General features: G+C 40.0%; 1 protein-coding gene across 1 annotated transcript in view; it reads left to right on the top strand.

Annotated features, from left to right (window-relative positions):
• ANOS1 (anosmin 1) overlaps positions 1-12,708 on the top strand; it is a 182,348-nt gene that overhangs the window by 99,053 nt on the left and 70,587 nt on the right. Inside the window, 2 exon segments of the mRNA XM_073327881.1 lie at positions 8,981-9,043; positions 12,348-12,570. Of these exon segments, the coding sequence (XP_073183982.1) occupies positions 8,981-9,043; positions 12,348-12,570 (286 nt within the window).

Below are 12,708 nucleotides of genomic sequence, written 5' to 3'. Positions count from 1 at the left end.
GAAGCATGACCTCTGGAATGGTGGTCAAAATATGAAGAGGCATATGAATGTTTAGCTTATCTGGCACGTAAATACCTTGCAACGCTGGCTACAAAAGTGCCACATGAATGCCTGCTCTCACTTTCAGGTGACATTGTATTTAAGAAGTGGGTAGTATTATCTCCCATAATGTAAACAAACTTATTTGTCTTAGTGATTGGCTGAATAAGAAGTAGGACTGAGTGGACTTGTAGACATTAATGTTTTACATTGTTTTGTTTTAGTGCAATTATGTAACAAAAAGAGCTACCTGTATAAGTTGCACTTTCACGATAAAGAGATTGCACTACGGTACGTGTATGAGGTGAACTGAAATGCTATTTCTTTTTTACAGTGCAAATATTTGCAATAAAAATATAAAGTGAGCACAGTACACTTTGTATTCTGTGTTATAATTGAAATCAATATATTGAAAATGTAGAAAAACACCCAAAATATTTATAATACATCTCAATTGGTATTCTTATTGTTTAACAATTTAATTAGAACTGCAATTAATCATGATTTTTTTAAAGTTAATTTTTTTTCAAGTAATCGCGTGAGTTAACTGACAGCCTTAGCTTTCAGGTTTTCCTCATTTGCTTTCATCTACATTTTCAATGTACCTTCCTTTTCTCCATTTATTAATCAGCTCTAGATTTTTTTTAAGCTGATTTGATTTAAGCCACTGTTGCCTGGGTCAAGGACTGACCCAGGCCCCTTGAACTGGAGTTTTGCACAAGGCGGTGTCCATCACTGCTAATGTACCCCTTTAACCTTTCTTTTTCACAGTTTAAATAAATACTTCTCTCTCTCCCTGGGGTCTTCTGGGGCTTCAGAAATTAAAGCTTGAAAAGGGCCTGAAACAGAGTCTGAAAAGGGCCTGAAACTATTCCTGTTATGTCTTGTGGCCAGAATCCAATACTGTTATACACACTAAATAGCACCTTACTCCATGAGCAATCCTATTAAATTCCTTGCACCTTTTTTGTGAAGGAGGGCACAATTCAATATTAGTAAGGGGAGCAGAAGCTGGTCCTGACTATTTGAACAAAAACCAGGACTTGTTATCTATCATATAGAGGGACAGTGTATTTTTAGTTTAAAGTGTCATGTGCTGTTCCCCTTCTCCCTCCCCTCACCCCCCGAGTGGTTAACCCCTGGGATGTGAGGAATAGCATTATTAACAGTCTTCATTTTGTAAAAAATGTGATGTTTGAATATTGATTGCATCGGCAGGATTTTTCTTCTCACCATGATGTATATCAGGATTTCTGTTTCTAAGCATAAATTTACAGTGAGTGACTATAGAAGAGGCTGAATTTCTAAGACATAACCTCTTGGAATAAAATGGATTCCAGCTTCAGTAGCACCATCCTTACACACAAGGCAGTGCATCATTAGAGAACAAAGATAATAAATATGGTGGGGGATCATTTCAGTCAGGATCCAACTAATGACCCTAAAGTATTTTTAAAGTTCCAAAACAATCTATTCATGCATCTCCTCTACAAACGTAGTGACCATTCAAAATCTGAGACCTGGCTTTCATTCAAAACCAGCCCTTCAATTAGCAAGTACTTTCAGGCAGTATCAGCTGGGTTCCCAGATAGCATGATAGTGTCACAGAATGACCCTAACTGTAACTAATTTTAATTAAGACTCAAACACAAAACTGCCCTCTTTACCAAATGGTAGTGCTCACTGACCTACAGTAGTGAGAACACAAACAATATAGACTGGGAACACTTCTATGTCATTTAACCCTGTTGTTTCCAGGGGAAATGTTACCCGTTTTATGTCTGGCTTGAGAAGCTCTTTAATGTGGACACAGGAAGAACTTGAGGGCAGCCATGTGGAGCTGATGCTTTGTACCTAATAGCAGGCTTTATATCTGTCATCATGAACAGATGTATTCAATATTTTAAAGATACTTAATCATTAAATGTATTAAGTATTAAAGATATTTAATAATCCCTCTCAATTAGAGTGGCAGCAGTTTGGTTTGGGAGCTAAAATTTCAGATTTAGTTTGTAGGGAGATAATCACTGATGCTACTGGCTCATCAGCCTAAGGGGGTGGGGTGGGAGGGAGAAGAAAATCAGAGAGCAAGCATGTTTCAGTTTAGGATGGATCACACAAAATGCTCACTGGTCTCCCAGGCAGTGTATTGATATAAGTTGGCCTGACAGCTGCTGCTTCCACAGTTTAGTATTCCTCACTGGGTCTTGTGAGATCTTGGAATTAAGGAGGTGAACAGTTCATTAGTACATCTCCATCTCTAGTGTTTTATTTGTTGCATATTCAGAAACAATGTGTGCCTGAGTTTTCCATTTCATTATACTAGTTTAACACAGTGGATTATTACACCAGTGTACACCAGCTAAGGATCTGGTCTCTTGCATTAATATTGGACAAAAACCAAAGTAAGGAGAACATGAAAAAATAACACAGGGATCTTTTAAACAATGTGGGAATACTGTGCCATTGTCTGTAACCTCAATTTGATGAGCAAACATTTTTTCCTTGTAACATATACAGCTCAAGCCAGGTGTTCGTGTGGGATGGTGTTAACAGTTAAAGGAGGGATGATACTCGTATTGAAGGCTGGTAGAAAGGGATGATTGTTGCTTCTTCTTAGTTCATGGCTATAGCCAGATAATATATTAATCCATTTCTTGATAGGTATAAGTCTTAGAATTTAAACCTGTGTGTGACATTTTTGGATCCACCCAGACCAGTATGAGATTCCGTCACCAGCTGCCCTGTAACTTTGGGGTCCTTTGTGCTATACAGTCATGGTTGAATTCCCTAACACCAGTAGCCAGCCCAAGGTTTCACCCTGGCTGCCACCAGCCCAGTTACTCTTTGGAGGGTGACATCAGCAGCCCTTCTAGCTCTGGGTCTCCCCAAATCTGTCCTTCCCGAGGTCTTAACTACCAGAACTTCAATTGTTCCCCTCTAGCTTGTCACACCCAGGGTGTGAAACCAGCCCCCCAAGTATGACTGTCACTTTGGTGTACACATTCCAGTTTGCACACCAGAGACCTGCTTGGGATAAAACTAAACAAAAATTTTATTAAATAGAAAAAAAAACAGATTCACAGATGAAACAATAAGGGGAAAGCAAACACATCCAAATTACACAGAAAATAAATATAAACGCACAACCTCAGGCTTCACACTTTTATAATAGAGAAAATTCTGTTTCTAATAAGAGTACCTATGGCATTAAAACAGTGTACCCAGAATATAGAAAGGATCCAGTGTTCACAGACAGCCTCCCACCTGGAAACTGGCCCCCCCAAGTTCTATATGTTCTTCAATTCAAACCCCTTTTATTTTGAAAGGGTTTGCAGTTTTTTTTTTCTTCAGTCACTATAGTTATTCCAAGTGGGAAAAAGCTCCCTCCTTTCTTTGGATATGTCTACACTTCAATGAAAGTCCAGTGTTTGAACTCAGGCTCAAGCCTAACCCCCTTCTACACACAAACGGTGGTAACACAAGGCTCTAGCCCAGGGTGCCGGGACTATATGAAGGTAGAGGGTCTGAGCAAGCGTTAAGCTGGGAGCCAGAGTTCAAACTGCTTTGCAGTGTAGACATGGCTCCACTGGATTAATTCTCCAGGAGTGTACCAAAAGTATTTCACAATCCTATGGGCTGACTTTCTTTGTTCTCTGGTCAGTCAAGTTTGGTGGATAGTCAAGTTTTCCTACACTGCACCATGAACAATGGGTTACAGTGGCCACATTTTGGCAGCGGACTAGTAAGTCTGGGGTAGGGATGGTTGGACTCAGGTTCACATAATGCAGTGTAGCTGCTAGAACCCCAGGTTGGGACCCAGAATTCAACAGTTCCTAACCTGGGGATACAAATGCATGTACACACTCAAGCCCTAGGTTAACAAACCCAGAGTCTGCTAACTCAAGTTCTCCTAACCCTGGGCTTACATTGCACTGCAGAAGTACCCTTAGTTTTTGACGACTGCAGTTTTCTTTTCCATTTCAAACTGTTCCCGTTTGCTTTGATAATTCTGCATTGTTTCCCCCCCCTCCCCTCCCCCCCAGGCTGGACAATGGCTAGGTGCTTGAATCCAGTCTTGTCTGGCTGAGGAGATAGCCCCTCCCTCCCTGATTGTTTCACCACCCTCTTGTGAAGCCATGCTGAAGATGCACCACAGTTAGAATTCCAGTTTTCCATGTATATACATTCATGTCTGTGTACCATAACCTGTATACATATCTCATAATAACTATTAAGTTCAGTGCATGAAAAGCTGTCATAAATGATCTTACTCGATGTTCCTTACAGTAAAATAACAGTGTGCAATTAGTTTAACTGCTTATTTTGGGGGAGTTAAACCTTCGATTCTTTCCTTGAGGTGTCTGGACCCTGGCTGTCACACCGAATTTCCTAAGTTTCAGAGTAACAGCCGTGTTAGTCTGTATTCGCAAAAAGAAAAGGAGTACTTGTGGCACCTTAGAGACTAACCAATTTATTTGAGCATGAGCTTTCGTGAGCTACAGCTGTAGCTCACGAAAGCTCATGCTCAAATAAATTGGTTAGTCTCTAAGGTGCCACAAGTACTCCTTTTCTTTTTAATAAAAGGATAGCAAAACAAAACTGAAGAAAGCAGCAGTAATTTATACAACTCAGCCGGTGCCAGCCAGTGCTTAACATTATTCCTGATTATACGTAGTCATCATTGACATAGTTTATACCTACATTGGTTTTGAATGATACAAGATACTGAGATCATTTCAGTTATCATTTAAAGCAGGTACTGTGTTGAAACATGGCAATTGTTTAACAGTGCACAGCAACACTGTAAAATAGACTAGAACAGGAAAGGAAAGGCCGAATTAAACTACAGCAGATTTTAACATAGGCATAGTGCAGTTACCCAAAATGGAATTTGGCAAGGCCAGCAGGTTAACACCTTTCCTCTTATGAAGAATACTAGTGGGCCTCTAATGACCACAGGGGGTTCGGGCCTCAGTTTTATCTCTTATCCAAAACATAGCCCTCTCCAGCAGCACAATGTGCCCAACATCATGCTAGAATTGGTTCAGTAGTAACTCGGAGGGAACAGTGCCATCTACTGACTGAATCATCAGAACCACTTCCTGCAGCAGCTTGGTATGTGTTGGTGGTCTGTCCTCCAAGTACTGCACTTAGCTGAGAGCTGGTGGTATTGTTACAGGTGACTTTTTTCTCCTTTATAAGTAAAATAGTTAAAATCAGCAGAAAACTGTTTTCTGGCATAAATTTTGCCTTATCCTGGAAGAATTTTCAGAATCGTTTTACAGACACACATTTACAATAATCTGGAAAACCAGGAAGTGTTTATCTGCTGGATAGAATACTTTCCCCATGAGTGTTGTAGGCCTTTCTTTGAAACTCTTTTTATTGGCCAGGAGAATTGTATGTTCTCCTCCCCAGCATGAACTCTGGTCTGAAGTCCACTGAAATCAACGGAAAGACTCCAAATGACGTCAGTGCACTTTGGATCGGGCCCTTGGTGACTTTCAGCAAAATCTTTGAAATGTGTCATCCGGACTTTTAATTTCAAGGCACACATACTTTGTTCAGATATTTTCTGAAGAGTTGGACATAAAAAGCAAATATTGCCTACCACTGCTAGTGTCAATGGGTTGACTTTATTTAAATATTCAACGTGACATATTTCATATCTTAACAGTATCTTCCTGCCTAGGCATTATTAATTGAGGGCTTGATCTTACAAGACTTTCATTTGCCAAATTCCTGTTTTTAGGGGCAAATCCTCAGCTGAGTGCCTAGCCTGATTGGATGGGCTAGTCATGGAGAAGATGTGTGTGGGAGGAGAAATTTTCGTGCTTTCATTTATATTAATAATTTAAGCCCCACTTTAGGCACTTCAGCACATGGGGATCAGGATCACTCTGTTGCAGAACATACACAGATAAACAGCCTATTTTTGTAGTGTTCTGCAGAGCACTGCTGTTGCCACAGGGAGGAGAAAAGGGGGACCCCTATTTAAATATAATAAATAAAATGCAGTTCAGAAGCGTATTTGTAATTTAAACTGAAATAGAATGCCTTAATAGAAACTGGTTTCAGAGTAGCAGCCGTGTTAGTCTGTATTTGCAAAAAGAAAAGGAGGACTTGTGGCACCTTAGAGACTAACCAATTTATTTGAGCATGAGCTTTCGTGAGCTACAGCTTGCTTCGTCGGATGCAATGAAGTGAGCCGTAGCTCACGAAAGCTCATGCGCAAATAAATTGGTTAGTCTCTAAGGTGCCACAAGTCCTCCTTTTCTTTTTAATAGAAACTAACACAGGTTGGCCACTATGAGACATATCGATTCCTGTCATGAGAAAATTCACAGGAGAGAGATAAACAGAGAGAAATAGCTGTACTGTTCTCCTCCCTGAGATTTGCCCCTGAACATTGCCATTAAAGGGGTAAGGTTTGCCTTCCCTACAAACAGCACATGAGATCTCAGGGATGGTCTCTGTGGTTAATGACCTGGACTGAAATACAAGAGAGCTGGGTTCAAATCCTAGCTTTGCCATGGACTTCCCATGTGACTTTGGTGCTTCAGTTTCTCACTTGTAAAATGGCAATATCAACACTTACTTACCTCTTGGTGTTGTTATGAGGCTAAATACACATTCATTATTGTGAGTGAGACACTCCTTTGCTATGGTGATGGGGGCTACATAACTGCCTATACAAAGGTTTCAGAGTAACAGCCGTGTTAGTCTGTATTCGCAAAAAGAAAAGGAGGACTTGTGGCACCTTAGAGACTAACCAATTTATTAGAGCATGAGCTTTCGTGAGCTACAGCTCACTTCCTGCATCTGAGGAAGTGAGCTGTAGCTCACGAAAGCTCATGCTCTAATAAATTGGTTAGTCTCTAAGGTGCCACAAGTCCTCCTTTTCTTTTTGCCTATACAAAGAGTGTCCTAAATCCTGGGTTATCAGCAGTAGGCCAGGCCCATCTGCACTTTGTCTCTCTGCTCCTGACGACTCCTTCCCCAGTACCCAAGCAATACAACTCAGTTGAAGCTGGAGAGCCATGGCTTCTTGTGCCATCAGCTACTCCCCTCATAGGCTGATCCCCATGTTGGAGAGGACCTGAGTCAGGCCTCCCAATCTACTCCTTGCCACTGTCCCATCTCCCCTGGCTAAGTGGAGGAGCAGTGCCTTCCTTTCACGTGGGAGGAGTGAGAGGCATATGTGGAAGATCCCTTTTGTATGTAGATAGGGGATCCAGTCAGGTCTGGTGTTGTTTACTAATAAAAGCTTTATGTGGCTCTGCAGTAACCAAGCAAGAATTAGGAAAAGGTATAGGGTCATTGAAGTCAATGGCAGAGCTCCTATAGAGTCAGGATTTCACCCATAGTGTCTTCCCTCATATACCATAGTAAATCAAAACTAACTCGATCAAAGCCAGTTGAGGGTTGTAAAATTGGTGCGAGAGCAGAATCAGGCTCAGATGTATGGCACTTATAGCACAGAAGCAAGAAAACTCTGGAGTTCATTAAACTGACAGAGTTTGGTGAAAGCTTTAAAAAGTAGCAGTCTAATTATGCTAAAGTGTATCTTGTGGTTATTAAACTGCCAGAAGCTGGGATTAAAACTCCAAAATAGGAAATGGGGGATAGCTATATTTCATTATTGTAGCCCCTGTGACTAATACTTTTATGATTTTCTTTTTCCCTACCAAATTCACAGCTCTCTTTCACTAGTAGGGAAAAAAGACAAATCTTGTTTCAGTGCATTTAGTTTTTTACCATGGCACAAACGTACAGTTATGCTTAGATATAGGTTATATGTTTATGTTCATTTCTAAACTGTGTAGATGCACATGGTCCTATGAAAGCCACTCTATTCAGTCCCTGGGAAACATCTGGCACTGGCCACTGTCTGAGACAGGATACTGGGGCTAATGGATCATTGGTCTGACCCAGTGTGGCCATTCTCATGTTCTTATGATAAATTCTTGATTCTAAAACAAAATGCAATATGTGTTTAAGGAATACATGTGATTTTAATGCTAAACTGTACACAAGGGCCTTATTCTCCAGTGTAGATAAGCAGCTTTCCCCTGTGGCCAGGGACAATATATGGAATTTACTTTCAGCTCTATTAGTATTTTCCAAGATCTTCTGCCTTAATAATAATAATAATAATTAATAATAAAACCCACCCCCAAAATAAGCAAGTCTAGATTTTAGGAAGTGGCAAATCTTTTCCCTTCTCCATGGCAATAGAGGGCCCCAGACAGCCTGGCACTAGTTTTGCTCTGGTGTGCGTGTGGGTCAGGTTTGGGGATTCTGTGCTGTGGATCTGTGCATCCTGCATGCCATGGTACTAAGCTCACTGTATATACCTGTATAGTGGAGTTTGAAGGTGAAGAAGCAGTGGTTTGGGATTGATGAATCTGCTACTACATAACCTTTAGGCTTTGTCTCTCACAAATGCATAAGAACAGAGGTGAAACCTCTGCTACCGCAACTCCATGGTCTCAGGAGGCAGGATTCCTTCTCCTCCCAGCCTGGCAGAGCCCATATGCCAGCCTACTTGCTATGTTTAGCACAGAAGACATGGGTTAGTTTTCAAGAGCACGTCAGACAATAACTGTTGTCTCTAGGCTCCATGGAGCAATCTGGTCGCATGGTGTTAACTGTTATGTATCCAGATTCAACACAGCAATTAAGGGGATGGCACATACACAGCCAAGGATACTGCCTAGTACAATGAGAAATATTGGAAACATTTCCTATAATCTAACAGTGGTTCAAAATGACCTTGATCTGAGACTATGACACAGTCTTATCCTCAGAAGTGGTTTAAAGAAACGTATTAACTTCCTATGGGTCAAACAATCAATAAAGGCGTAAGGTCTGCTATGAATGTTACTTTTTCCTCTTACTGACTAGTCCCTTTTCTCTTTTTCATGATTTCCCTCAGTGCCTGGAGCCCTGCAAAGAATCTTGGGACTTGAAGAAAAACCATTGCCAAAGTTTCTGTGAGGTAGGTCAGCCCTGAGGCATTCTTTCTCACTTTGTTCTGGCTGTCTCTTTCATTCCTACTACTATGGAGGTTTGCACTTTAAGGTGACAGCTAACACACACAATCTACGTATGCACATTCTCCTGTATTTTGGGAGGATGAGTGTAACAATTTAGTATTAAATCTGAGTAAAAACACTATTTTCACAATTTGTTACTGAATTTTTTATACCAACCATTTTCCTCAAGTTGAAACTTGAGTCTCCCATCTAGAACAAGCTTAGTTAACTTTACAAATATGAGAAGTTCTGTTAAATCCCTCTTGCTAGTTGCTATTACTGCTACACTCCCTTCTATCCCTTCAGGCCACATGTGTGTTTGAAACACATAGGAAAAAGTGTGTTTGAAACACACATGAGCTAATATATGAGCTAGAAGTCTTTACAATTCTAGGGTTGATGAAGCAAGACTGAGGATTTATCTGCACATGAAAATTATTCTGGAATAAGGTAGAGTGAGAACGGAATACACATAAACTATTCCTGATTAACTCCATGTATGGACACTTTTATTCTAGAATAAGAAAGCCTTTTTTCTGGTTTGTTAATCCCCTTCCAAAGTGGATTAAGTGAAACTGGAGAAAGTTGGTCTTATTCCAGAACCAGAATGTCTGAATCAGGAAGAGATCTTTGGGAATTGCTATTCTGGAATAACTCTGTATGTAGACAAACCCTCAGGTCAAGTCTACGATACAAAGTTTTGCTTGAATAGCCATGTTGGTTCAACGGAATGAAAAAATCCACACCTCCAAATAACATAGCTATGCTGTCAAGAGTCCTTTTACCAGTATAGTGCATATTGTTTGGGGAACTGGTTTAGCTATACTGGCTTGCACCTTAGGCAAATATAAGGTGTGTATCCACGAGGGGGCTCTGCCACTATAACTATACCCATATAGCTGAATCAGCAAAGTCTTTCTTTCTAGCATAGACTAGTTAAACCAGTGCAAACTGTTGTATAGATAATCGTACTTGGTTTGAGAGTAGTTCATATCAATTTATTTATTAGTTTCTTACAGATTTAAACTAAACTGAATTTAACCCAAAATAAGAATGTTTACACAGGGCTTTGCACTGATTTAACTAAATCCGTTTGAAAACATCCTTCCATTAAATTAATAAAAATATGTGCATAGATAAGACTTTTGGTTTTGTCTCATGGGGAAGTGTTTTTGGTTTAATCTAATGTGTTAATTTAACTGATAAAGTTATACCGCTTTAACCTCCCTCTCCTTGTCTTCCCGCTCTTATTCTGGAATAAGAATGCCTTTTTTGGGCTTAGTTTATGTCCCTTGGGAAGGGGTTTAAACTGAATTCAAAAAGGCATTTTTATACCAGAATAAGTTTGTCTGTATGGGCACAGGTTATCCCTGTGTAACTATGCATATATAATATTAGCATAACTGGTAAAACTTCCCTGTGTAAACAAGTCCTTAGATTTCCATAAACTAAGGCTTTGTCTACTCTACCCTACTACTTTTGTCGGTGAAACTTTTGTTGGTCAGGGGTGTCAAAAACCACACCTCTGAGTCCTGACCAACATAAGTTTCACCACCAAAAGTGCTGGTATGGACAGTGCTGTGTTGGTGAGAAATGCTTTCCTGATGATATAGCTACCATTACTCATTGGGGGTTTAATTATGCTGGCAGGAGAGCTCTCTCCCGGCTACATAGAGCGGCTACACGGGAGACCTTAGAGTGGGGCAGCTGCAACGGTACATCTGTGCCATTATAAGGTCTGTAATGTAGACATAGCTTTAAATGGTTTAAACTCATGCAGCTTTCTCATGTAGACAAAACCTAAAGTAGTATAAAGTGGGTATAACTTACATCTCATACATCCCTCTTCACTGTGGCTTTATATCTCCAAATCTGAATTCACACATTTTCATTTAAAAGAAAAACATTAGTAGAACACTGCTCTATTGTATTTAAAATGTGCTAGCATCTCTTTTTGATTAGTGATTTTATGATTGAAGCTAAATTTAGAACCTCAAAGGCCAGTAATGAAGAGCAGCACATTTAGCAGCTAGCAGAAAAATGAGCTGTGAAACAGAGTGCGGAAGAGAAGCCTTGAAGACATATTATGCCTCCCAAGGGCTATAAAGTTTTTTAATTAACTAGCTGCAAATTTGTGATGTTTTAGAATTAAAATTAGCCTCTCCCTCCTTCTCTCTCACACACACACTCACTGTCACCCGCAACCTCACTGCAGAAGATGCCATTTTGATTGAATTAACCCAGGCCATTCTCATTTGCAGTGGAAATCTGTCAATTTCTCTTTATTCAGGATAACATTTGGAAGCAAAAATTCAGTTTCAAAGTTTGCAAAGTCTCTACTGGGAAATAAGGGCCTGATTCAACATTTCTTACTTATGTGAGGAATCCACTGAGACAGTGGGACTAGCTGTGTGAGGAAGAGTTACTCACAAGAGTTGGGGTTTGTAGAATAGGGCTCCAAAATCATTCTCTGAGAAAATTCATAATACTTTTAGAAGCAACTTTAAATGAACTCCATAAGCCCATTATTGGAACAAAGATGGCACATGCCTTTTAAAATTTTGTAGCTTTCCGTAGAACTGGAACCTAATTTTTCACATAAGTAGAATTAACTGATCATTGAAAAATATCTCTCCTTTAAAAAAAAAATGACATTAGCATAAAGATGTTGGTAAGTCCCCTCACGTCAATGTGATTCAACAACCAAATGAAAATATTACTACTAAATTTTGTCTGTGTAATTTGGGGTGGCACTATGCAGCGGGGGTGCTGGAATTATTTTTATAGTAGGGGTGCTGATGATGGGAACCATGTATTTGGTATTTGTTATTACTACTTCAAGGCGGAGAGGTGTGGTAGCATTCCCAGCATCCCTTGTTCCTGCACCACTGCTATACAGTATACTATGGGTAAAGTGCCATGAAATACAAAGGGAAAAATACAGAATGGTTCCAAAAAGGACTCGTTTGTGAATGGTTTCAATCTGTCATGAAGCAACTTCATAATCAGCTAATATGAAAAAAACGGGAAAAGCTGGCATATAAAAACAATTTAATTCCATAAAAGACAGTGGTCTTGTTTGAGGGATTTCACCATTCTGTACTCTGCAAGCTTTGTTTAAAAGCTACATGGATATGTAAACCCTCAGGGATAGTCTTGCAATAGCTGAGCATTTGACTTTTCTTTCCAAAGAAATCTCTGGAAATCTTTCAGCATTATTTTTTTTTTCCACTGAAGACGTGTACAATTGTTTCATGTTCCCTTTAGCCTCTTTTCCCCAAGAAGAACTATGAATGCCTAACTAGCTGTGAATTCCTCAAATACATCCTGTCAGTGAAGCAAGGAGACTGCCCAGCACCTGAGAAGGCCAGCGGTTTTGCGGCTGCCTGTGTTGAAAGCTGTGAGGCTGACAGTGAATGTTCTGGGGTGAAGAAGTGCTGCTCCAATGGATGTGGACATACATGTCAAGTACCAAAAAATCTGTACAAAGGTAGAGATCATTAGGAGGCACTGTTAGTGTGCTAAGTGTTTTAGCCTGTAATAAAGCTGCCTGAAAAACAAGACCTTTAAGTTTATAGGGAAGTAAGTGTGTGTGTGAGAGGCGATGGTGAGGATATAATTGTAGCTG

The sequence above is a fragment of the Lepidochelys kempii genome, chromosome 1 (genome assembly GCF_965140265.1).
Source record: "Lepidochelys kempii isolate rLepKem1 chromosome 1, rLepKem1.hap2, whole genome shotgun sequence".
NCBI lineage: Eukaryota > Metazoa > Chordata > Testudines > Cheloniidae > Lepidochelys > Lepidochelys kempii.
This window is presented reverse-complemented; position numbering and strand designations above follow the sequence as displayed.